General features: G+C 42.0%; 1 protein-coding gene across 1 annotated transcript; it reads right to left on the bottom strand.

The window, feature by feature from the left end:
* Positions 1–1,992: 1,992 nt before the first annotated feature.
* Positions 1,993–26,339, bottom strand: XPOT (exportin for tRNA). The gene is made up of 25 exons (XM_053405181.1): positions 26,040–26,339; positions 21,791–21,921; positions 20,835–20,917; positions 20,189–20,245; positions 19,649–19,718; positions 19,288–19,506; positions 18,438–18,622; positions 18,048–18,216; positions 16,478–16,714; positions 15,914–15,952; positions 15,421–15,483; positions 14,373–14,497; positions 13,817–13,958; positions 13,610–13,729; positions 13,315–13,409; positions 12,243–12,312; positions 10,853–11,091; positions 9,934–10,219; positions 8,282–8,471; positions 7,768–7,884; positions 7,460–7,575; positions 6,805–6,852; positions 4,753–4,824; positions 3,706–3,762; positions 1,993–2,607 (listed from the first exon to the last, which is right to left on the bottom strand). Exons 2-25 carry the CDS (start codon positions 21,848–21,850, stop codon positions 2,581–2,583), a joined length of 2,886 nt encoding a protein of 961 aa, XP_053261156.1. The 5' UTR covers positions 21,851–21,921; positions 26,040–26,339; the 3' UTR covers positions 1,993–2,580.
* Positions 26,340–27,447: the final 1,108 nt, after the last annotated feature.

The raw sequence follows: 27,447 nt of genomic DNA, 5'->3' as shown, positions 1-27,447 counted from the left end.
GTGACCTTGGGCCAGTCACACTTCTTTGAAGTCTCTCAGCCCCACTCACCTCACAGAGTGTTTGTTGTGGGGGAGGAAGGGAAAGGAGAATGTTAGCCGCCTTGAGACTCCTGAAGGGGAGTGAAAGGCGGGATATCAAGTCCAAACTCTTTTCTTCTTCTTCTGAAGGGACCTTGGCCCCTACGAGTTGGCTCCTATGCTCTCAGCCTAACCTACCTCATAGGGCTGTTGTGAGGAAAAAGGAGGCCTCATGGATGCCGTGCTGAGTTCCTTGGAGGCTTAAGGGCAGGAGATAACAACTCAGGGTTCTTGCCAAAACCATGTCTTATACGGATAAGCCTGCAAGTTAGGCCTGCAGTTGCCATAGCTTGAAAACTGCAGGGCACAGTTCAAAACGGAATTGTGCCTAAAGGAGAAATAGAAGGGGCTGGCCAGGGTGGAAGGACATAAAGTGTAGATGTTGTGAGCAAGTTTTGCAAAGACCAGATATACAGGTGGATGCAAGTGACAGGCATCCCCAACAACATTTCCAATTGTTTTAAAATGAAAGAAACTGCCAGTAAATGAGCAGGAACAGAACTATTTACCCTTCTCGAAGAAGGCAATCGTAGATTTCAGCAAATTCATTTGCCTGACCAAAACTTAGCAGGCAGCATCTGTGTGCATGTGGAATGTGCTTGCGGACTTGTTTTGTGGAAAGGCAAGCAATACGTAGAATCAATACAATTGGAAGGGACCACGAAGGTCATCTTGTCCAACTCTCTGGAATGCAGGAATCTTTTGCCCAACCTTTTAAATAGTGCTGAAATTAAACCTAGCACTGGAGTGTATTAATGCACTTGTCCCTGCTGTTTCAAAGTTCTGAAACACGGGCAGATACAACACAAAACACTGGAATCTCAGTTCAATGCTAACTACTGATCGGGTCTCAAAAGGGCACCTCAATGATGAAGATACAAAAAGTGTGATGACCATAACAACTTTATTTTGCAATCACCACCGACAGGGGTCAGCAAACTTTTTCAGCAGGGGGCCAGTCCACTGTCCCTTAGACCTTGTGGGGTGCTGAACCATATTTTGGGGGGGGAAATATGAACGAATTCCTGTGACCCACAAATAACCCAGAGATGCATTTTAAATAAAAGCACACATTCTACTCATGTAAAAACACCAGGCAGGCCCCACAAATAACCCAGAGATGCATTTTAAATAAAAGCACACATTCTACTCATGTAAAAACACCAGGCAGGCCCCACAAATAACCCAGAGATGCATTTTAAATAAAAGGACACATTCTACTCATGTAAAAACACCAGGCAGGCCCCACAAATAACCCAGAGATACATTTTAAATAAAAGGACACATTCTACTCATGTAAAAACACGCTGATTCCTGTACCATCTGCGGGCCGGATTTAGAAGGTGATTGGGCCAGATCCGGCCCCTGGGCCTTAGTTTGCCTACCCATGACCAACTACGACATTACGACGTGGCTTTTAGGCATGGTGACTATTATAGTACACCCGTCATCAGAGATGGTGTGCCTCTGAAGATCTTGATGGCAACTCAAGGGGGAGAGGACTACTACACTCATATCCTGTGGTTTGTCCTCTAAGAATCACAAGATGGGATTTTATGGAGATAAGCATGTGGCACATTGCAGTTCACCAGCCATAGCTTGACATTCTCATATACCCATCTCAGCAAGACCACTTCCCCCTAGAAGTTACGGCAGTGCCTATACTTGTGTGTGGTCAAGGGATTGTCAAGGATAATGGAAGAAAACTCCATTGAGCCCTATACTGAGACTTCCCCAGGGGTACAAGAAACTTGTAAACACCACCAAATACCTGCTCAGTCATGATTTTTTGGGGGGAGGGTTAAACCCCCCCGAAAAGACCATTCTATGTAGTGTGTATAGCACAGACACAGCCTTCCATTATTTAACCACAGATGCCAAGAAAACAACCAATGAATCATGAGAACTTGTGGATTTCATTGAATAAAATTTATTTTTCTGTATAAAAATGCAGAACCAGATCTTCTTGTAAATCTGATCCATTAATAACTGTTTTGTAGCATACACTTCAGCATGAAGACCGCTCCAATGAAACATCTATCTACAAAACCAAGTTTGATTGCTTTATTTTATATCACCGTGCATGAACAAATGAATTTCATTTCTAATATGCAAATATCTTACTCAGTATTTAAAAATGTACACAATTTATAACCATTCCTATGGGCTTGGAAGGAATTTATACATTTTTTTTAAATTTCAAAATAAAAAAGGGTTTTTCTTTTTGCTGTACTAATTACAGCACACAATTATCAGAGTGTTTCCTAGTAGGCAGGCAGGCAAGACGTGTTGCCCACGTGCCGCATGTGCATCAACCAACACAATGTAGGGCATTTCATTTGCACTTTTACACCAAAAGGCTAATACACATACTGATTGAAGCACAGAGCAATGTCTTCCAAAAGAAAAAGTAAGCCTGAATGGCACAGGAGTTTGCATTCATACAAATTAATATCTGGAGATCCTGATTAGGGGAAACAGTCAAAGGTTTCAGTAGATCTCTTAGGGCTTTGCTCTTTGAAAGAATACCTGTTTTTAAAAGAAAGTAAATATCGTTTTAGAGAAGAAGAAAGCACAGAAGAACAGTACCACTAAGCTAAGAATAAAAGAACATTGCCAGTGGCAGAAATCAGGTTTAAATGGGACCATTTGCAGCTAACAAAGAGACTATCAAATCTCTGGGAGGAATTCAGCGTAGCGCTACAGAAATGTGAAAGTATTGCAGCTTGCCAGACAAGACCATCTCCCCCCTCATTCCCACATGAACTGGGAGATACCCCCAACCTCCCAGAACCATTTTGGGGGTATGTGGGGGGAGGAAAGCCCCATTGTGCTAGTGGAAGTCCTTGAGCAAGCTTCCGCTTACGGGACTCATTTCTTAGACATCATGAAGAGCAGTAAGTAAGTTGGCAACAGAGTCTCCCACTTGGATAGGAAATAGATGCGATGCTTATATTGTGTGCTATTTGCCTTAAGGGTGGTTTCAACCCTCCAAGATAAGTTGATAAAATGCTTCAGCAACTTTTCACGTGCTATTTTTAAGGCAAGTCATCAACACAGCTATCTTGGCCATAGTTAAATTGAAAAGTCATATAAAATACTGTAAGCTGCATATGAAATTAGTAAAACGTTATTTAATGAAGCTTACATACTGCTTGACTAAGAAAACCTCTGAGCGAAAAGAAACATTAAAACTATCAATTGAAAACACACGCCTAAAATATTCAAAAGATGAGTAAAATGGAAAGGGGTGAAAAGCTACAACCTCAGCCCAGATCTGTTCAAGGATGTGGCTCATTTCCCCTTACATGGATTCCCTTCACATTATTAACGCATGAAGGTGGTTTCTATGTTGGTATAATAATAGTTTCCTGTAGCAAGCAGTATTGTTCAGAGTTAATACTGGTTTGGAGAATCTATAGCCTCCCAGATGTTGGGACTCCCACCAGCCCCAGCCAGTCAGGTCAGGGAAGATGGGAGCGGAAGAACATCTGGAGGGCTGCAGGGCCCCCCACCCTTAATTCAGAGCTTATGGTAAATGCAAGCAGATACATGCAAGACCTATTTAATCCATGAAAAAATGCCTTCACCCGTGAAAGATGGAATACAGATGCAAATTTAACCTACCTTTAAGTAATTTTTAAAAACTTTAGCATCAGGCTGCTGAAGTGCTTGACAAAATTCCTACAAGAAAAGCACCAGAATAATGAGCAAATAGTTTGCACTGTTATGTTGAAGTAACATGGTTATTTTTTTCAGCAACTACGGATGTGTTCCTTTCAAAATAATAATAATAATGAAAGATTCAACAATAAAAATGCTGTATGTGGAAACTGTTTCCATTGTACCTGGAAATTGTTTCCAATCCTAATGAAAATGTAACCATTTAGAAATGGGATCTATCTATAGATATGTGTGTGAGGAAGCAGGTGACTATGTGTGTTCCGGCTCCTGCATGCAATGATCTCTCTGTGCCTCAGTTAAAACCTGCTTGCAGCAAATAGCATCAGTCACCCGTTGGGAGGCAGAGAGGAAAGGGACCTGTATTCAGCCATGGTAATTAGGACAATGCCACCGATCATTTGCTAGGGAATCACCAGAAGGATAACTGTGTTATCTCTGTGAAACCTTAAATTCTGGTGGTGGCTTGTTTCTCCCTGCATAAAACCTTCTACAAGCACAGTTCTCATATAGCAAGACAATCTGTGTGCAGAAGTATCTTCTCTAGTGCATATAAAATACACCTTGCAGATACAAGTTAGTTCTCAGTCGTCTTTTAGAAAGTAAATGACACTTACTGTTTAGGATAAATAGACTAATGACAAGAACAGTCATGCGCTTTTACCTCAACTATTAGATGCGCTGTGCGCCTTGAGCACCAGATTAATAATCTGCTCCAGCAAAATCATCAAACTCTCATGCTATAACTTGCAATCATACTACAGTATGTTTTGCTTGAAAATAACAAACGTCGTTACCCACAGGAAAACCCGAACTGGATTAGCTCCAAGGATTTTTGGGATCTCCACCTTTCCCCTCAGCTTAGCATGCTACCTCATTCAACAGGATCCCACCGCCCTCAGGGGAACTGTGGCGCTGCCAGGAAGATGGGATGTAACCTTCACTAGTCCTGTTAGATCCAATCCTATGCATCAGACAAATAAGAAGTTTTACCTGTATTATTTCAGGAGCTACCTGCAGCGAAGGTAGATATTCTTGTTGGAGATACTGAATACATTCAAGGCCCTACGAAAAGGAACATCCAAGCAGTGTTTTTGCAGTTAGGTATTTTATCATTTGAACCTGTTCCACATTACAGGTTTTTATCCAGTTAAAATCATAGATTGGCTTTGGCCAGTGTAGCCAAAAACTGGAAGAGGGGGATCTTAAACCAAATTGATTTAAGATCCTGACTTGTTCCAAAGCTGGGAACTATAGTTTTCTATTTCAGATTAAACAGGAAACAATGGCTAATTAGAAACTTCATAGTTTAAGCATGGCTTGAGCAAAGGGGCTGCATGTGAGGGCAAAAAGCTTGTTCATATCTCAGCTTACTAAATCAAAATATCCCCCTAGATCCCCCTAGAGCAGGTTAACTGCTTTAAATATCTGGGACAATTAATACGGTCAAATAGGTCTTTTCTGGCCCATAGAGACTATATAACAACTAATGCATGTAAAGCAGCCACCCAGATTAGATCTCTATATGCTAAGAATCAGGCTCAATCAGTGAAGATAGCTTTGAGACTCTTTCAAATGAAAGTCCTCCCCCTTCTTTTGGTGGGCATCTCTTTAGGCTCCCGTAGGGATTTTTTGAAACTGGATTCTATCCAAACGCGATTCCTTAGAGCCATCCTTAGGATTCCCCCCTTGGTAGCGGGTGCGGTTATGAGATTAGAGGTCGGCTGGCAAGCTCTACGGTATGTGGCCTTGAAGACGAAGCTCTGGCTATGGCTCAAGCTTTGTTTTAAACCAGTGGGTATTGCCCCCTTGATATTGAGCGACGATTTCCAATCATCGTGGGAAAGGGAGGTCATTAGCGAGGTCCAATCCTGCGGACTGTCTCACCTTTACTTTGAGTCTATGACATACAATCAAGCTAGAGCTGTGATCTCCCGGAGACTGAGTGACATTGCCAGACAAGAGCACATAGCCCAGGTAAAACCAGGGATGTTTCTAGGGGACCAGATTTATCGGACCATACCAGCTCCCTACCTTGCAGAAATCCACTATGTGGAATACCGCAGACTTCTTACAGCGGCTAGATTAAATGTCCTTGACTCTGCGATATTGTGGGGAAGGTATAGGGGAGTACCATACGCCCAGAGAACCTGTCGTTGTGCCATGGGTGTGGTTGAGTCCACCGAACACATTCTCTTGACTTGCCCTTCTTATGCAGAGCTTAGACAAAATTTTATAGACCCACTCCTATGTCAATTTAGCTTCCTACCCGGAGAAAACCAGGTTTTACACTTGCTGAATAATGTCACTAGAGCTATACCTTCCTTGGTGGCCAAATTTCTTTTTTTAGCTTTTAAGCGTCGCAAGACTATAATTGACTGTATTGATATGGGGCTATCTGTTTAGCCCATTTTAGTGTTGGCTAAGTTCTAAAATCTTCCTGGATGTTTTAACTGTGTATTGACAAATGTACTTTTTTCTGACTGACGGTCGAATAAAAAGGTTGAGGATAAATCAAAATATGATTGTCTGAAGTGGGGCTGTATCACTTATACATTCAAAAAGGCACCACACAGGCTAAAGAAAAGCAAACATTAAAAAACACGTAACTGTGTAAGTTCCTATGTTAGATAACACCACACCCCTCCTATCACTTTGCATATACAGACTGTCGTAACTCTGACATATGACCATTTTGAAAAAACAGGCTGCAAGAATGGCAAAACATTTTTAACTAACCAGGAGGCTCAGTATTTTTGCAGCCAGAAGGAATGCAAACTCAGCTGAAATGTGCAAGTACCCTGTTCCTGTGACTTATTTTTAAAAGCAACATTCAGGAAGTTTACTTGCAGAATTTTCTTCCTGGATTTCATACAGGAGTATGACCAAGCCAATACAGACTAGGGGGAAAACACAAGCAAAACAGGAAATCCACCCTCCACAGAGCCTCCCTTCCACAACCTGCAAATTGTGAACTGAAACAGTGTTTTTGACAAGGTAAAAAAAGGCTATTAATAAAATAGTCACTATTTCCAAAAGCCTTACCCTTTTGAGATGAATTGTTTTTAGTGTCACTGCACACTCGGATAAAGCCTTATAAAAACGAAACAAAAATACTTCAGCACAAACATTTGAGTATTGGAATTTCGGTAGTTTGAATTACATGCTACATTTACACTTTCTGGGGCTAATAGTTCATTGTAAAAGTAACCTTTGTTAGCAGCAGAAAGGCTTCAAAATAAAGCCAGGGCTTTGCACATTCTTCAAGAGAGCTTTAAGCTTACTAGAGTGGCTAACTATTTCTACCAATGCCAGAATTCTAAGCCAGATGGAATCTGCTGCCAGATTTCAGGATTGCTGAATTCTCTTGTGGAATTTAACAGGAGCTCTAAACAATCTACATTTGGCAGACTGAACCCAGCGGAGGCCCTGAATTCTACTACTTGTGTATGTCGGCATTCAGGGTATCAGCCATGGAGACATGATTTACCAAGAAGCCACATGGCTCCAACTGCCTCTTATGTATAGTTCTTTTAAAAAAGCCCCAAAGGTTTCCGTATTATGTGAACAGGCTTTCCAGATTCCTCTGAGCTCCTGCATCTTAGAAGACCTCAGGAGAGCCACCCACCGCCCAATTTGGTGTGCCTACAGGACATTTAGCCATTCACTTCCCAATGTTGTCAGGCTTCGGAATACATACCAATACTGTCTGTGCATCTGCTAAGTCAAAGGTTTGCTTTAAAGGTGCTAAGAAACATGCAGGAACAATGTGTTTGTAGACAAAGTCAGCAAAACCCACAGGTCCATCTTTGCCTCCTAAAAAAGCCAAACAAGAATATTCAGACTTTTCTCTGGTTCTCATCATCAAGGGTAAGCACCACACAGTATGAAGAAAAGGACACATCCCCACATGACTACGGCAACATTTGAAGGCGGAACACAAAAAACTGAAAATCATTTTTTTGTGGGTATCAAACTTAAGCCATTATGGTATGAAGGCAACCTTACCCCAGAGTTCCACTAATTTTGAAAGAATAATAAAGCATGTCTTCTGAGAAATAGGATCTGGGTAATCAACTGCTCCTTGGATGATGGTGAACAACACATGTTCTACATTCTCTGCGCCTAGAGGAAGGAAATCACAATTAAATCTTATTCAAACCAATGAAGTGGCAATAAGTAACAAATTGTTCTGGTCTGTCAAGAGCAAAGTGCGAAGCTGGCCAATTTGTTTTCCATATATAAATCATGTGTTACAAAGCATTTCCCCTCCAAGGTATACACACATAATAATTGTACAGGGTTATAGCTGACCTAAGGTGTACTCAGAAAAGATCTACTGAAATAAATGGACTTGGTTAGATACAACCCATATGCATTTTATCTAAGCAAAGCACTTTAAGAACATTCTAGAACTGAACTTCTGAACTACACAGTTCTTTCACTGCTAAAGAACCACACTTCCATACTAGAAGAATTATATGGCTATGAAACCAGTCTCCCATCATGAGCCATGCCTTACCCTGATTGGCTATGACTTCGCTCATTCCACTACCAGTGACGGTTTGCAAAAAGGCAAAGTAACTTCTTCGTAACATCTGCTTTTCTAATGAAGCGGATTGGTCATTTTCTTCAGCTGGGCGGTGCAGGACTTCAAAAATAGCACGCAGCAGAGGCATAAACATTTGTTGGAGAAATGGGGAGACCTGGTTCTATTGGGAGAGGGAATATATAAGTTGACAAAATTAAATTTATGGATGAGCAAGAGCAAAACATACCATAAACAAAAAGGCAAGCAACTTGTCTTTAGTTTATTATACTTCCATATTAAAGATACAAAGTTCTAACGGTAAGTCTATATATCTAAATGTACAATGATTAACATTGCTTATTTCTCTCAACTCAAACTTATTAGATCAATGCAAACTTCCCAAGATAAATCCAAATTTTGTGATAACAGAGCATCTACATTAAGAACTTCCTCTGCCTTTTTAGCAGGGATTCCTGGAGCTGAAATACAAAAACTGCACTTTCACATAAAAGACATTTGGGGCTTGAATGGATTTCTGCAGTACACAGAGTGCTATTTTGGATGACACCATGATGATGGCCAAACGATTCTCAAGTCTTAGTTTTAAGTTAGTCAATTTAGTTATAATTACCCATGTGGACTGGCACTTTCAGCCAGCCAAACAAGCCACACAAGATAATTTATTGCTTTATGTTCACAAGGCATTATATTAAAAATAGTGTTGAAAAGCCTATGGAAACTGCTTTACATTCCTTCCCTTTGAACCATGCAATTAATTGGATGATGCAGATCTACTCCTGTTTTACAGAGAATTAACTGCAGCCAACCCATTGGGCTGGTCCGTTGAGAACCCCATCTCTTTCCTTCCCTTGGTTTGACTAAATTCACAGCTTGCTCTTGAAACCAAACTGGGTAATGTATGGTTTGCCCACAACCTGGGGACTAAAATATGATCTGAAATGGGCTTCAGTCCCCTATTTTGGAGCAAATTACAGTTTGCACAAGCAAGGGAGAGAATCTCATTATAAGAAGGAAGCAAGGTTTTTAAAAATGCTGAAGGCTCAACTGCACAGCATCACTGACTGTAGCTATTATATTAGAATTCTGCATCTACCACTAACACATGAATACCCTCAATTGAATACAGTCTCTTTTTCAAATTCCTTTTCCAAAAAATCCACTTTCTAACAGAGGGATTAAAAAGAAAAGAAAAGAAAATCAGGCTTTCCTGCAATTAGACATCCTGCTTCGGAACGTATATTTTCAAACATCTTGTTTCTAAAAGGTAACTGCTGCCCTTCAATACAAAATATTTCCAGGGCAGCTTGCAAATACAACCAACAGGTAAAAAACAAATGACACTAAATGAATGATAAATTCAGGCACTAGACTGATAAAATTTGGTAAGGGCCTGGAAAAACAAAAAAAGGGTATTTGGCACTGAAAACACACTGAAGGAGGTGCCAGGCATTCCACAATTGGGGCACCATCACCAAGAATGCCCTTCTGCCTGCCACCATCCACCTAACTTCAAATGGTGAGAACACTCAGAGCAATGCCTCCGGTGATGATCTCACTTCGTAGGCCGGCTCAAGAGACACTTAGTTTAGTTCCTCACCTTTTACATTGAGGGAGATGCCTACCTTGAACTTAGCTGTGATCTGGTTTATGAGAGGGATGAACTCTTGAAGGTCTTTTGCCTCACAATCCTTGAGCATGTGTTCAGAGGCTGAAGGGATAAACGGAAGAACTTCCTCCTCTAAGCAAATAATCATTCGGTGAAGGAAGGTGCGGACACCGCTTCGGAGAACTTCCTTCTGCAAGGGGCAGCTGAGAGCCGGTAAAAAGGTTTGCAGGCAGTCCAGATACACTTCAGAGCAGCCACATTGTTTTACTGTCTGCTTGTTGCTGAAAGCTTTGCTGGTACGGCTGTGCAAAAGAAGTAGTAGTCAAGGTTTTTGCCATATACCAGCAGGCAGATCCTTAGGATGAGCCATTTAAAAATATTTCAGCTATGCTATTCTCAAATCAGACCAGTACTAAAAGCAAATCTGATGCAACAGCTAAAACGTTTTTATCATCATTGCCATGTTTTAGTTAAAACTTAACTGCACTTTGAATTTACAGGGACTGTTCTGAAGAAATTTTGTAAATCTATGCCCAATAGGCTCTTTGGGCTACATCCTACACTATTCGAAGGAACCGGTATATAAATATTTATTAACAACACATTTAGTCATAAGTATTTTTTTCCAGATTTGGGAGCAATAGAATTCGGTTTCCACAAGGCCTTTTTATTTTTGTAGCTCTCAATATTTCTAGTCACAGAGGGGTGTACTTTTAAGAGACTTCTTTCCACCACCAAATCAGATTCCCAAGCTTTATTCCCATAACAGGGTAGGAAATTAAGCAATATCAGGAGGGGGAACCCCCCCAAGCTTAAGACTTTAGCAAACATGTGAACCTCTGCTAGCATTGGAGTTTGCAAACAGCCGTCCGCAACCCTCTTCTTTAAACTTATACCTCTGTATGCATGTTGAATAAACTATATATTGTTCCCACCTTGCAAAGCCAACAGCATGATTCAGACAATCAGCTAATGCCATTTGTCTATCCTCATCTTGTGCCATCATAAGTTTTTCTAACAGCACTTTAAACTTCTCCATTAGAGGAGTCAAAAGATTTCTCATTAAAGCCTGCTTCCGTTCTGCAGAGTAGTCACTGTTCACTATTAGTACTCCAGCAGTCTCATAAATGAACAGTTGGTCATCACTGCTTAAAAAAGCCTGGTAGCCATTTTCCTGGAACCAGAAAACAAAGGAGAGCTTTATGTTCAGATATTTCCTGTTAAATTCTACTTGCAGAAATCTATAATAGCTTTTTTTAAAAAAAAATCAAACACAAAACAACCTATTTGTAGAGCAACACTCCACGCTACCTTACCCCAAACTGCTCAAATCTTTCATGAGGCTGGGTTACCACTATGGATGCTACTTATTTGGAAATAATCACTTCCGTTAGTATATTCCACCTACTTTGCATGCCACAACAACAATGTGAAGTTGATCTCAAAAGTCTCAAACGCCTATGGGACTGTCTATGGGTCTGGAATGCAACATTCACTCTGGTCTGCACTGGAAGTTCCCAATGTAAGAGATACTAAATGGGTCCAGGAACCAATGAGAGATTTACATTCTGAAGGACTTCTTGTTAAATGAAGAAACAATTGTTTAGCTGCTCAAGTTCCATGGATTGCATATAAAATAGTGCTGAGTATTGATTCCCATCAGCGCAAGAATTTCCACTTGCACAATTGGACTCCCCCCAAAAAAATCTGTTCTAGGGGTTCCCCCAATTTTCTGGAGCAGATATGGGGAAGCCATGGGAGGGAAGAGGAGAAGTCCCACCACACAAGTTGAAATCTCTGCAAGTTAGTTGAAATATGCACATTGTATCCTATTTAGGGAATCTCTATCAAAACAATAAGCAGTTCAAGATGCGAAGGCTGGGGGGGGGGGGCAAAAACCTGGGAAAATGGAGGTGGGGAAATAGTCTCCATAGGTAGTACTATGCTATATGATAAGAAGGGTATTGGTAAACAAAGGATGGCTCAGAAGGTTTAAGGAGCTCCAGGGTTCTAGAAACCCGGGTCATGAACAGCCATAACACCCAGTCTATAATCTGACATTGTATCTATGGAGTGCCCCAGGAAGCTTCCGACTTAGGTTTTTAAGATCATTTAAAGAACAACCCAAATGAGGCATACATTGGTAAGTTGCAGACTATAAGCAACATGACTACCTGACAATCATGCAAGCAACATGTGTACATTTGCATTATCTCCTATATATTGACAGCAATTCAGAATGTATAACGTTGTCCTGCCTTCCTCCCCGCTATTATGGGCCCAGCCTCTTTGACCTTTTCATTGAAGACAAAAGGAAATACTTACAGGGGGAGAAAGTTCGAGGAGATCTTGTATTCTGTTCAGCACATCTTCAATAAAAGGGTTCATTTGTTTGCTGAAACACAGGAGTTGAATATGCTTACAAACATTTTACAGTAATGGATGTGTTGAATTGTACAGTCAAACAGTATTTTTCATCAATTTAGAAGTTATAACATCTTGTACTGCAAGAGTACAAAGGGGGGGGGAAGTACCCGAATCTTCTCTATTTATTGGAATGAGTTGTTCATCAGTAGATGCAATCTTAAGCCAAAAACACTTAATTTGTTTATTTAGAATTAAACCTGTAACCTAATAGAAACACATTTATGGAAAACACATTACCAGAATTTTGATGTGCTGGAGTAACACTGAACTGATTTAGAAGAGGTGGGTTAACTACTGAACTTTTCCATAAGTCTCCAGACCCAAATTTTCAGTCGTGTACAGTATTTCTAACAACACATCAAGAAAACAAGAACCTGAATTCATGGCCTCAGTATTTGAAGATAAAAATTAAAGCTGAAGATCGGTAAACCTCACTTCTATTTTAGTTTAGAAAAGATCCTTCTGTAGCGTCCTCCAGACTCTGCACAAAGTGCCAAGCTTATTATGACTATTTATATTTTGTTGTGCCTTGGCATTGCTAGTGATTAACTTATGTAAACTTTTTGATGTTGTGAGCTGCCTTGAGCATGGCTGGCCGTGGAAAAGTGGTTTGCAAATACAGCAGTACCTCGGTTTACGAACTTATTCCGTTCCGGAACTCCGTTCTTAAACCAAAACCATTCTTAAACCGAGACACGCTTTCCCTAATGAGGCCTCCCGCCGCCGGTGCCCTTCCACTGTTTGGATTCCATTCTTAGACCAAGGTAAAGTTCTCAAACCAAGACACTATTTCTGGTTTTGCAGAGTTTGTAAACCAAATCGTTCTTAAACCAGACTGTTCTTAAACCGAGGTACCACTGTAAAGAAAGATGATGCTTATGAAGCTTCATTTTCCAGGGTGGGGGGTGGGAAATAGCGCTTTTATTTCTGAAAATATTCTCGTTAAGTCTCTAGGTTTCAAGCAACTTACTTGACGGATTTGACAAATCTGGAGAAAAGATAAGCTGCTCTGCTTCGCACTTTTGGATTACTATGGCGAAGACCTCTGTGATCCAAGAAGGCCATCTGCAATTGAAGACAGAAAGAGTTTGGTTGCTTTAAGCCACACTGCATGATGGAAAAGGGTAATAAATTGGGAAAAGAGGTAAAACTGTTTCCCAAACTCCTTTTACAAAAAACTGTCTGGAGGGGGAAGGGGTGTAGAAGCGTTACTGATAACCAACGCACATAAAAAAAATAAAAGGAAGCTATTACTATGGACTTACTAAAACATTTGGAATGTGCTGAGGTTCAATGGAGAAAAACTTTTCATATCTGACCACAGTCTCAAAGAATTCCAGGGTTACTGATGTATGCTGATAGGTGCTAATACCCGATGTAACCAGCTGCAAGAGAGGGGAAAGGATGTGTCATCTTAACTGAAGAAAGGCTTGCTGAAAAGGAAAACTGTCTTGAGTTCGTTTTGTACTTACAGTCCGCATCATGTCCTGCAGAGCCCCAGCTTTTGTATCACCTGAAAAGTGAGCCCCGTGAGACACTGGAAGAGCTTCAGCCAGCATATACAGCAGCCTGATTGCGACTTCCACTTCCATAAACGGCTTAGTTTGCCAGTTCCTATAAAACATAATAGAATAGGCCCAAGTAAGGCATATGCATGCATACACACACACACACACAAATTTAAAAAGACCCCAAAATAGCCACAATCAATCTTACAGCGAATGACTTATTCGTCCCACGCAGATTGGAACAGACTGATAAGAAACACACAATGGCCAAATTAAGCACCAACGAATGAATCCTGACTTACCAGGTGTTAATAAGATTATATTGGATACCAGAGACTAGAAGCTCTAAAGGAGCATACAAAGATTCAAGTATTTTCTCTGTATCATTTAATGTGGACGAGACAAGTAATCTCTGGGATTCTTAAATGTCAACATAAATTTTTGATGCTTAAAAAAAAAAAAGCAACAAATGACCAGGATGGACTAGAGAAAAACTTAACAAAGCTAACACAAAACTTACTGCAATGTAGTGTTAAAAACCCTCCGTACGGAAACCAGGAGTAATTCAGGCGAAACCTGTGCAAGTCTGTCCAACAACAGCTTAAGTTGCTTCCGATATTCTACAAACATCGCTTCATCTTCACCCTGTCAACGTGTGTATTGGCATGAACAGGACCAAAGGTGTTACTTTTTATTCTTTGAAATAAGAACAGATAAAACACAAACATACGTCTGATCTTTTTGACTGCAGGGACGTAAAATTTCTTTGTGTAACAATGAAGTGTTTAGCTAACTAACTTGTGATAATATTGTCTCACACTGGCAAGAGTCATTCATTCCGAATCATGGAAGTTTGCAAGAGTTGAGTTAGTACTTTTGTCAAGCTGCACACACCACGTCAAGTGGTCACATGGAAACTAACCAGAAGTTAAGTCTTTGAACCATCGCCCCACTGCAAAATTCAAAGAGCCCTTATTTGGTTTCACACTGCTTTTGGTCTTTATGAAGACCACCAAACTGGATGGGCCTTCTCAACATAAAGAAAGGAAATGGGCAGTAGCTGTTTATCCTCAAGTTTCTTCAGGGGGTTAGCATAGTATTAGGGGAAAGCATGGCTCCATAAAGGTAGGAGTTTCACTTCAACTGAATCTACTCAAAAAGGCATTTGTACAAAGAAAAGAGCTATGCCTTAGAATGTTCAAAGGCCCTTCCTCACTGCTTTGGCTTCTTATGCCTGCCTGACACAAGGAGAAGAACAACAAGAAGCTCACCCATTCCTCATTTCTACCAGCGTTTGATAAACATAAGATTTCTGCTTCACATGCAATGAGGACGCATGCAGAGAGCTTCAAACACATGCATTTAAGAACACACGTCCATGTTTGCTGCTTGGCGCTGTGGTCCCTAGAAACTAAAGTGTCCCCTTCTCCCTGTCCTATATGGAATGTTTACATTGGCATGTATTTGAATACTAAAACAATTCCTCAAGAGTTACCAAGACATTATTGAACCACTTCTCGAAAAGCTAAACCATGAAAAGATAAAACCTGCCAAATGTGACAGCTAACCTCATTTTCAAAGTTGTATTCTTCATCATAGGTTAGTTTCTTCATAACAGCCAACATAATTGCCTGTAGTAATGGAAAACAGTTGATCAGCTAGCATCAAACTCTCGACTTAAAAAAAGAAGTATGCACTGCATCATCTCTTTTAAAAATAAAATAAGTCAATTCAAAGGGTTGTGTCCAGCGAAGCAATCCCATTAATGCAAGGACTTCCTTCCACCTATGCAACCAAACTTCCTCTCCCTGTCCACTCTCTCCAAAATCTGCTTCACAGGGTATGGGGAACGTCCAGAACAGAAATATAGAGGGATACAAGGAGCATGGTGGGGAGAGGAGGTGCTGTTGTGCAGGCACAAGTCCTTGCAGCAACAGGATGATGTCACTGGATAGAGTCCAATACATTTTAGTCATAATGAGGTTTTGGGGGATAGAAGACAAAAGAGATCTTTCTTTTCAGTTACAAGCTCTGGGGAAAAAATATTTTAATCACTCTTACCTCTACATTAGCTTTCTGCTGTTCTGAAAGCATAGGAAGCTGCAAAAAGGAAGAACAAACTTTACTTTTGAAGTGTCTCAAGCAATTCATTAATCATAACAACAACAACTCTGGGCAGCTTCCAACAAAATATTTAAATACAATAGTCTTCAGATATTAAAAGCTTTCCTAAACAGGGCTGCCTTCACATGTCTTCTAAAAATCTGGTAGTTATTTCCTTGACATCTGGTGGGAGAGCGTTTCACAGGGCGGGTGCCACAACCGAGAAGCCCCCCTGCCTGGTTCCCTGTAATTTCGCTTCTCACAGTCAGGGAACCGCCACAAGGCCCTCGGCGCTGGACCTCAGTTTCCGGGCTGAACAATGGGGGTGGAGACGCTCCTTCAGGTATACTGGACTGAGGCCGTTTCTGCATATTAACACCGGTCATTGGTTTCAGAAACAAAGCATAGAGATCTGTTTGGTTTTTTAAAAATCAGATATTTCAGAGAACAAGATTTCACCAGGCTGCATCTCCTTCAAAATGAAGCTTTACTGTTAGCCTTCATGCAAGAAGAGCAATTTACCTGCTTCAGTATATGCAGATAGTCGTAACAAAACCCAATAATATTAGAAGAAATATCATCATCCTCATGAACCAGAAGCTGCAACATTAGGGCCACTTTTGCTTCAATAGCTTGCAGAGTATCCTGGGCATTCTTCATATCTCCAATTTTCACAAGTTTAGTCCAACTAGCTATCAGTGCTTGTCCCATTCCATTCACCAGTTTGGAGAACCTGGCTAGAAAGTCCACATCTTCTTCCTGTCAAGTTGGTTAATCAAATTATTATTAAAATTTTAGTTTATGTCACCAAAGCAACTAACCTACCTGAACCTCTAATTACATCAACCAAAATGGCATACACATGGATACGGTTATGATAGACTTATAATTGCATTTATTATATTTACTTATGCTGCAATCCTAAACACACTTCTAGAGAGCAAGCTCCATTGAGCTTAGTGGGATTTCTGAGCAATTATCTGCAGGGAAGTTATCAGAAAATGCCAAAAATGTTTCCTGAGGATCAGAGGCAGAATATCCCTACATATCACTTGCCAGGGAACAATGGCATGAGACTATTGTCCTCACTTCCTGCTTGTGGACCTACCATAGACATCTTGGTGGCTGCTGTGAGAAACAGGATGCTAGGGAGGCCTTTGGTCTTGTCTAGCAGGGCTTTCCTTATGTTCCCGCCAGATGGAAGCATCCTATTCAGCCCTACAGCAGCTGGAGGCCAGCTAATGATGCAAGCAACTTAACACAGTTTGCACGGAAGCCCTGAAACTATCAACCCAGTAGGACTTTCTTTCTCACCCTCTATGCACATTTGCTAGCATATTTATATGACTGGCATCAGATATACTATATTTTTCGCTCCATAAGACACACCTGACCATAAGACACACCTAGTTTTTAGAGGGGGATTCAAGGAAAAAAATATTCTTTAAAGGGAGCGCTGAGCAGAGCCTATATGCATCCCAGGCTCTGCTCAGCGCTCCCTTTCACGAGCCGCATGGAGAGTGTGTGCGGCGCTTGCAAGTTTTTCCCCAAGGAGGGAGAAGGGCAGCCCGTCACTGATGTCGCTCTTTAAAGGGAGCTTTTCCGGGAGGTGGAGGAAGGGACAGAGGGGCTAAGCCAGAAGCTAGAACAGCAAGAGGGAGCACTGCGCAGCGCTCCCTCTCGATGTTCTGGCTTCTGGGATAGCTGAACAGCCTGCATTCGCTCCATAAGACGCACACACATTTCCCCTTACTTTTTAGGAGGGGAAAAGTGCATCTTATAGAACGAAAAATATGGTAATTGCCAATCTCTACATGCGTAGGATTAGGTGCGATTGGGGTGGTGAGAATCAGTTTGGAAACAAGATAGTATTAAGACAGAAATAAGAGTTTGGGATGGGAGGGAAGAGTAGCAAATTATACTGGCATAAGGGGAAGAACCAGCAGCATTGGCAAATTGCATACAGGCTCTGATGGCATTGGCAAAGAAATATATGTTACCTATTTCTTACGCACACAGCAGCTGCTGACGCTATCACGACACAGGCCTATCAGCACAAGCTTTTTCTCTCTCTTTACGGAAGGCAACTCACCTGGTCAACACTGAAGAGGCCAGCCGACTGTAACACTTGACACAACGTTTCCACCAGTTTCGTTTTATCAATTGGGTCCATTCCTTTATTTACAATTTCAAACAAGCAGTCACACGCTTCTTCCCGTAGAACCTCTACAGACATGTGACCTAGCAGCATGTTTATAAATCTTAAAAGGGATACACAAAAGTTTTACTCGGTAGATGCAAACATCTGAGTTACATTTACCAATTTGCTATTGCTTGTTTTGGACAGGAAATAATATAACCCAGCTATAATGCCCAAACAACCTCAAGACTGTTGCTTCTGGAATTGTGTTTTTTTTAAAACCAAATTTTATTTAAGAAATTGAGTTTAGTCTGTGCATTCCTAATTCAAAAGAAACGTTACCTTTCATTGGCGATTAGGCTCAATTCTATCCAAGAGACGTAAGCTCCAACTACTTCAAGGCACTGACATGTCAACTCTGAATTTGTGTACTGATACGTTTGTAAAATTTGGTACCATGATTCCACCAAACTTGGAATGCATTGCTCCCTCATAGCATCTTTTAATAAGGTATTTCGGCGGGCTTCCTGTAAATGTAAGAAGTTTGTCAGTCTTGGAAGGGAAAATGCTGGTGCCAGTCTAGGCACTAACATTTAAGCTTTTAAAAAGGAATATCAAATGCCAACTTTGGGGGTAACACCCTCACTGCTTTCTTATACACCAAAAAATGGAGGTAGTGGCTGCAAGAATTCCAAAAGGTTGTTTTAAAAAAGTGTTAGGTGTAAAAGCTGGCTGGCAAAGAATCTCTGCTTTGAAATGTCTGTTTAAATAACACAGTTTTTAGAAGGTGTCAAAAAACAAGCAGCCATGACTTCTGCTTGAAAATTCGATTGGCGAGGTATTCCACAAGACCTGCCACACTGAAGGCTTGGCCCCTGGTAAAGGCCAGCTGGCCCTCAGGGGCATGTGGGACCACCAAAAGTGCCTCATCAGAAGCAATGTGTTTGAAGAGGAGCAAAAGGAGTCAGGCAGTAGCTGGGACTGTCCTATTGAACTCAATAGGACTTAATTCTGACTAGAGGTGCGTAAGATTGCTCTGTAAGTTTACTTAAACTGCAGACAGAAACTTCAGAACAGAAAACACCATGAGAGCAGAAATCATTTTTTTAGAAATGCTTTTCACAGGCAAGGGAAATTAGGAAAACAGGATTTATAGAACAGTGTGCATTTGAATTGTAAGAAGTGAATTTACCTCTGATGTATGAACAACATCCCTATCGACCAGTTCAGCATCGACTGCCATAAGGATTCTAAGGTACAAGTCCACACCTCGAGGATTGAGACCCACCACAGACAGGATATCAAAGAAAAACTTGGGCCATTTCGTGAGATATTCAGTGACAAACAGCAACGCAAAGACTTGTGCGGCTTTGTTTCGTATAAATGTTTTCTCCGATTGAGAATTCACCATCTGAAAGGAACCAGCATTTTATTGCAACATTTCAAGATGCAGTAGGTTCAAAATATGCAAGAATATATTGGAAAATTTTGGGGAACAGCGGCAAGCAGATATTTGCATACAATATTAATAACCAAATTGTGAAGAAACCTACCTGGGCCTGTAGCCATGCTATGAGTGTTTCCCTAATTAGCTGATGTTGTACCTCAGTCAACTGGGAATACCTGAAACACAGGACAAAACAACATTCAACTTGCATATGTATATTTTAAACCCTGGAACCTGCAGCCCATCAGTATCATCTGTGCCGTAACTGTTGTGTGCTGGCTCATGTTTAGTTAGTGGGATGTACCATGTGCTAAGAAATCACACAAGGGTTAATTTACACCCTCCAGGAAAATATGCAGGCATCAGGAACCACCCCAATTGTCAGGGAGCCCCAAAGGTTTTTCATCCAACTGTCCAGCACAAAACCTCAGTAGTGCTTTGGGTGGCACAGAGTGAACCTTTGGCCATTTCAGTGCAGCTAAATTAGACAACTGAGAGTGAAATAAATGCATTAAATCGGGGGTTTCAACATTCAAGGAAGAAAATAAATGACACACATGAACTACTAGAAATGCAAGCAGTTATCATTGCTCTACGTTTACTTTCCGTCTGCTGTAATTCTATAAATGTAAAGATGCCGCCTCACTTGTATTTAATTTGATGTTCCAGGACTTGAAAGCAGAAGAACTTGATGTGATCATCGCTGAAAAAGAAGAATGGTACAATCAATGCACAATCAAACAATGTATGTAACAGTCACTAGGCGTGAAAGGTGCATTCTGAAAACTGGATACAAGCACCAAGGTTTTGTGGCTAGATTCCATTTGGTATCGTGGCAGAAAACTAAACCCTTGGGGTGGGGACACAGTGATTCCAGTTTCAGTGGGCTGTGTATTCTAGGGCTACACTGAACAAACCTAAAATTCAGTATTTAGCATCCTGAGCACCTGCGCTTTGACTTACAAAATCATTCCTTTTTAGAGAGCTGCAAGTTGTATGAAGTCTAGGGGAGCTGGGCATGTGGAAACTGGAAGCTGCTACCTGTTAGTTCTGCTGTTCTGCTGGCACTACCGGCTGTGCATATTTTGTGGTGGGTCTAGTTCCAGTCATTAAGCTGGAGCAACAAGCCACCCATTGAATTCATCTGGTCTAGTGACCTCCCTGAAATTGCTTGGTTCTTTAAACAGAGACATGTACATCACCAAAATAATAATAATTTTAAAAAAATCTTATGTCAAGGTGATATAACTTCAGAACATTCTCAGATTAAAACAAAACTATTTATTATCTACCTGTAGATTCTTTGAGCTAAAGCTTCAGCACACACTTGCCAAGCATCTGGAGAGATCTTCAGCTGTTCAAAATAGGCCAATGCCTAAAATGAATGAATAAATAAATTCCTTTATACTGTAAAGTTTCCAGAAACTGTAAAGAAAGTTGCTAGAGTAGCCACTTGAGGAATCTTCTCCAAAAGAATGTAAACATATGGGGTTGACTCAATGAAGTCTTCCCATTAATGCATGGACACACACACTCTCTCTCTCTGCCTCTTACCCCAATCTGGGATGGGAGAGTCCTCTGGAGCAGATGAAGTGGAATGCAGGGGCATGTGAGGAGACGAGAGGGAGAGAAGTCTTGTTGCACAGGTAATTCTGTGCACTGGGCATGGGACAACTTCCCTGGACACAACCCTGAATACAAAGTTCTCTGTAACTTTAAATCAAGCAAGGTGGGGTGCGGGGGAGGATAAAAATGATGTCGACATTATGCCAGTTTTGAAAGTACAGAGTTGCCTATGGAAAGGGAAACAAGGGGGACAACTACTAAGAAAAAGGAATTGGAGGGAAGGATAAGAGGAGGAAGCAACTGAGAAAAATGAATTGGGGTGGGTGGCCAAGGCACAGGAGGTAGAGCAGGCACAGGCAAACTCGGCCCTCCAGATGTTTTGAGACTACAATTCCCATCGCCCCCAACCACTGGTCCTGTTAGCTAGGGATGATGGGAGTTGTAGTCCCAAAACATCTGGAGGGCCGAGTTTGCCTACGTCTGAGGTAGAGAGTTGAGAAAGAGAGACCAGTACGAAAACTAGGTACCAACAGAGGGTGGAAGCCTCATACACTTTCACACCAGTGGAATCTTCGACTACGGTCTGAACTATTTACTCTAAGCTGAAATCAACATCCTGTTCATGTCCAGTGAGCTACCTGTTGTCACAAAGATTATGAGAAAAAAGTATAATTAAACTTACTCGTTGCCTGAAGTCTAAGTCAGCATTCGGGTTTAATCCCAGAAGAGCTTGTTCATCCATTTCTGCTATGCTCCAGCTTCCCTATTTTTAACAGGATTATCCCATTCACCCACAGCAGAAGCTGCATACATCTGCAGAGAAAACAAATCAAGAAAACAAGGAGTCTGAATCACTGGCGCTGATCAATACAATTACTTATTTTCTCGTATCAGGTGCTGAAGCCTAACCATGTGAAATGTTGTAGAACTTCTTGTATATAAACTCAACAACCAAATGAAAGCTTGAACTACAATGGGAGAGATGAAGGCTCTGGGGCAAGGAGGGTGGTTAGAGGTCATAAACACAGCAACTGTGTTCTATATCAAATAATACAGTCGTACCTTGGAAGTCGAATGGAATCCGTTCCGGAATTCCGTTTGACTTCCAAACCAAAGCGTGGCTTCTGATTGGCTGTCGGGCATTCGGCTTCCAAAAATAGTTCGCAAACCAGAACAGTCACTTTCGGGAGTCAAAACATTTGGGAACTAAGCTGTTTGACTTCCAAGGTACGACTGTATGCAGTTTAGTCCAGAAAGAATAAAGAATGAAGACTTGCTGCCATAACGTTGCCACAGAAATCTTTAAAGGGTTACCAAACCTCCTTGTACAATTCTCTTCCTGAATAAAATAAAATAAAAATGAAGGTATGGCCTGGCTGCCAGGTTCAGATTTCTACTAAGGTAACAATGGGCTGTGTGGTTTGTCTGTGCAGTACATATGAACTGAAAGGTGCAGAGATGAATAAAAGGTTTGTGTTATCTGAGGAGCAGTTCATTGTTCCACTGCTGCAGGATCTTCAACCAACTCATCAGGTTTCCTAAAGGACACTCTGGTGCCAAGGCAGCAAGCCGAAGAACAATTGTTAGTCACACCCTTGCTTGGTGCTGGTTTACGGGCTTTGGAAAAGTTATATTTAGAGTGGGATGGCCTTTAATGTTCATTTGAAGTGTCACAGAGATGATCATTTAAAACAAGTCCTGCTACTTGCTAGGTCTGTGGCGTCCTGGGGCCAGATTCTTTGAGGCTCAAATGGGGAAATATGGGAAGTCACCAGAGCTCAGAAGCTCAACTACAAGTGTGTGTCTGGAACTGCAACCTGGTCTACATCAAGCGCTGCACGCAGATGAGATACTTCAGGCTGCATATCAAAATTTGGGGTTGGGAATGTTTTCAAAAAGCGAACGCATTATATCAACCCCTTTTAGCGTACAAAAACATATTTCAATGTGCCAAAATCTGGATACCCACGTGAGCAAGACATTTTTTGCACAGTTTTATTTGGAATGTAACAAAGCAATCTAGTTGTTCACAATTTCATTAGGCGTTTATACCACTGCATTAGAAACTACTCATTGCTCCCCAATATAAAACACACTTGACCTACATCTTTTGGATTTTGTGCAGTTGACATCTGTTTTAAATCCTTACATTGTGTGGGCCCCTGCCCATCAGGTACCAGTCAGTATGACCAGTGGTCAGGAATAATTGGACCTGTAATCCAACAGCATCAAAGAATTCTACAGGTTAGCCATCTGGAGATAAAGATTTATCACAAGAAAGCTTTCTGCCCTTCATAGAGATTCCACAAAATGAGCAGTGTATTCCTCTACATGTTTATCCAGAAGTTTGATTCAGTTCAGCAAGTAAATGGGTATGGAGTTGCATTCCAAGTTGTTTTCATTTTCCTTCCATTTTTGTAGAAGATATAGTGACCCAGTATCCTGTACTGGAGTTAGTATTTGATCTGATGGATTTCCACCCTCTAGAGTGGGGCTGGGAAACCTTTAGTCCTTCAGCTGCTAGCTACAATTCCTATCATCCCTATCCATTGGCTGTGCTATCTGGGACCGAAAGGAACCAGCAGTCTGACATGACTAGTGAAAGAAGACACATTTTCATTTTAGTGCTAGACTGTTCCTTGAGTAAGTACACTGAAGTTGAATGGTGCAAGAACTAGGCCTCCCCATGTTGTTGTAGGAAAGAAGGAACACTGGTCTCTACCTCCTGGGGCATCTAATGTTTGCAAAAGACAGTATGACACTGTGCTGAAATTCTTGCAGCACACAGGATTTTATGCAATATGTAATTTTACTCCCTCTACAGACTTAAGGGGAGGAAAGAGCCCTACTCCTATACAAAGCCCTGGTAAAGACTACAAGACCTTAAAGGATTGAATACTTTGAACATGCACCTCAGTAGAAGTGTGAATTATCCACCTTATTTATACCAAAAAGTTCAAGTATTTCTAGTGAAAAACAAGAAACTCCTGGACTCATAAGTGACACCCCCTTTTAAAAATACCAGTACAAACAACATCTATTTTAGACAGACTCAAGACACAGTCATTTTGTTTCAGGAGCGAATCTGTGCAAACAACATCGAATTTATCTGTTCCCACACAGATAAATAAAGCGGGACACAAGACCTTAAAAAGCGAGGATTGCCAACATGTGCCCACTGAGATCTTCCCAGTCACTTACATGGTCCCCTTCTCTCATTGGAATAAGGCTTGAAAGAAGCATTATACCCTAGCCAATAGAATAGGTTGCAATGTGTGCTTGGTTGGAGTGAGTGTGTGGTGTCTGTGTGGGTTTCTCCTAATTGCAGATGTACTCAAGGGCCCAAAACAGCTGTCACCCCCTGCACTGAAGCAACTTTAACCGTCATACAGAAAGAGTCCCAAGCAACAAATTTTAATTTCCCCTTTATTTAAACTGACCTAGGGAAAAAGAAAAGAAACAGTGAACCAAAAGCCTAAAGGATTGTTCACAATCAGACTGACAGCACAATCCTGTACTTGTTTCCTTAGAAGTAATTCCAGATGGACAGGGCATAAATAATAAATTGTTATTATTATATTCCTCCTGTAGTCAATGGGGCTTACACAGTAGCAACTGTATTTGGGATTGGAGGGTGGGGGAAAGTGTCAGCCTACATCTGGTTGCTGCTTCCTGCTACATTATTAGTGTCTTTTGGGTCCTGTTTGCTGTTATTATCCAAACAACCAAACTCACAGCCTTTCCCTCTGCATTATTTATTTACAACATCATGGATTAGACTAGAAATAAATGAATCATTTAAAAAGTAAAAATGCTGTCATTCATTACTACAGTATTCAGATTTCCCAAGGTAGCTATTTTAAGGGATGATGAATTAATGTCACACATACTCCTATGTAATGTGACATCACTTTCAACACTTGATCAGGGTGTGTGTGTGTGTGTGTGTGTGTGTGTGTAGGTGTGAACTGTCACCACTATAAACTACTGTAGTCAAGGAGATATGGAGCTTCTATCTATGGTGATTCTTACACATGCAAATATTACTAATTTAGGGCTATCAGTGAGCAAAGAGGCGTTTTAAGGGTGTGTTCAGAACACTAACAGGCTTATCTTAGGTGTACTGTTCAGTGTACTGCAGTTTATTAATTTCAATCCATTGCAGCCCACTTGACTGACTCCCATCCCTACGAGCACATTCACAGCTCAACTGCACCATCACGCAATGACTCGCACGTTATGATGCACAACAAAGGGGGGGAAAGTTTGGCGTCAGCTGAAGTATTGCTTTTGGATGGCTGTAAAGTGATGAAACATCAAGCGACGGATGGGCATGTGTGAACCAATTCTTAATGCAAATTAATTACCCCTTTTTTAAAAAAAAGCCATTCCTGCCCTTGATGCTTCTTACTAGCTACCAACCAGTCGATCGGGCTAAGAAACCGGCCCCAGCCCCACTCCGTACCAACTCAGCAGCTGCTGCGCAACGGGTGCAACGGGTTCATGTGCAAGAGGCCTTCGGGTGCAGAACTGCTTTTATTTCTTATTTAAACCATCCTCTCCCCTCCATGCTAAAAAGAGGAGATTAGCCCCCCCCCGCAACACGTTCCCTAGTAGGCACGATCATTGGCCAAGTAGGGATTTGCGAGAGCCGGATCCCCCACCCCGAGGGCGAGGAGTGGGACCCGCAGGGATCCCTCAAGCAGGGTCCCAGCTACTTTCGCCCCCGAGGGAAGAGCAGCGCAGCCCCCGAACCTGCCCGACGGGTCGACCCCCCCCCACCGCCCACCGAGGGGCCTGCCGGGGCCAAGCGCACCCCTTTGCTGGCCCACCCCCCACCCCAGTAGGGCGCCCCCCAGCCCCGCGCCCCCTGGGGGCCACCAGGTGGGCCACGCGGGAACGAGCACGCGCCCCGCACCCCCTTTCCTTACCTTCCCAGCTATTCCATCAGGGAGGGGTGGCGTCGTCGTCCCGCACTCCCGAGAGGCCGCCACAACCGCAGGGGAGCCGGGCAGAGGAAGAGCCGCCCTCTACAGAGTGTGCGAGGTCCGCCGCCACGGGGCCACTTGTGCGCCTTGGCTGGGTTGCGGGGAGACGCCGCGTAGCCCACCTCCCCCTTTCCGCCCGGGAAACTGCCACAAGCCCAGCGAGACTACAGCTCCCAGCCTGCCCCGCGGCAAACCCTTTGAACAGGCACGCGGTGCGCCCTGTAATAACCCAGAGCAAGGAAAAGCCCTAAACCCAGGAACAGGTTTTTCCCGACGGTTGCTTTGGCTCCTACCAATCAGGGCGGTAGGCCGGGTTGGGGCGGGGAATGCTTTCTCCGGGGTGCAGTGCATGCTGGGACTTGTAGTCATCGCGCAGAGATCGAGAGCGCCGCATGTCCTGTAGGTTTTCGGCTGTTTTTTTTGGCCGTAAAAGAGACAGTCATCGCCACAAATAACCTGAAGCTCCAACTGGGATCAGTGGCTATTTTGGCTTCGTGTGTGAGATCCACAAGTCATTTAAACAGACTACCACCCCCTTAAGCCTGTCCGGTTGCATTACTTCCTCTCGACCGCATGCGAGCTGACAACCGGGGACGCTCTCGGGGCATGCCAGCGCTGCACACATTTCTGTTTAGCTATCATGGCTTCCCCCAAAGGGACGCTGGGAACTGTAGTTCTGTAAATGAGATTCATTTACTGTAATACATTCTGAAGACCCTCAGCTAAACACTGTGGAAGGAAAAACACAACAGTGCAGCCTATGTTTACGTAAAGAAGACCCACTGATTTCAACGGGGCTTTATTTCCAAACAAGAAGCTACACTGTTTTAATCTTAAAACTACAGTAGTATAAAAGCTGATTCTTCTCTGGACTATGGTTGGAAAGCAAGTGAATGAAAAGTTGGGGCAAATATTAATGGGAGAGTTCACTGCAGGGTAATCCAGAGGGTTTACTGTTGTTGTTACTGTTTCTGAGTATCTGGGCTTATGAAAGAGATCCTTTCACATTGCTAATTCCTATGTTGATCAGTGACTGCTAATCCAAACAATGGATTTACTTACCTTTTACCCACCCCTTTTGGACTCTCTATGTATTTATGATGGCTGTTAATTCTTGGGTAGATTAAGCCTTAAAATGTAGAGAAGCATATTCATGGTAATGCTTGCAAGCCAAGCAGTTGCGTTTTTGATAGCAGTGATTACCCTATGCTACCATCTTCCCATTCAGTAGTGAAAATTTAGGGATAGCGCCACAGATTTAAAGTCAAATCCAATTGAGCATATACAGTACATTTCAAATGAGGGCAGGTGGGAGGTGCAAAGTGCCTTGTAATTTGGACTGCGTAGAGAT

This window comes from Podarcis raffonei, chromosome 10 (assembly GCF_027172205.1).
Source record: "Podarcis raffonei isolate rPodRaf1 chromosome 10, rPodRaf1.pri, whole genome shotgun sequence".
Taxonomy (NCBI): domain Eukaryota; kingdom Metazoa; phylum Chordata; class Lepidosauria; order Squamata; family Lacertidae; genus Podarcis; species Podarcis raffonei.
This window is presented reverse-complemented; position numbering and strand designations above follow the sequence as displayed.

Coding starts and splice junctions, on each gene's coding strand:
- XPOT (XM_053405181.1), bottom strand. CDS start 21,850: ATGGATGAACAAGCTCTTCTGGGATTAAACCCGAATGCTGACTTAGAC. Junction 13,410..13,609: donor AGCACATTCCAAATGTTTTA/GTAAGTCCATAG, acceptor CTTCAATTGCAG/ATGGCCTTCTTGGATCACAG. Junction 11,092..12,242: donor TCCTCGAACTTTCTCCCCCT/GTAAGTATTTCC, acceptor TTCTGGTTCCAG/GAAAATGGCTACCAGGCTTT.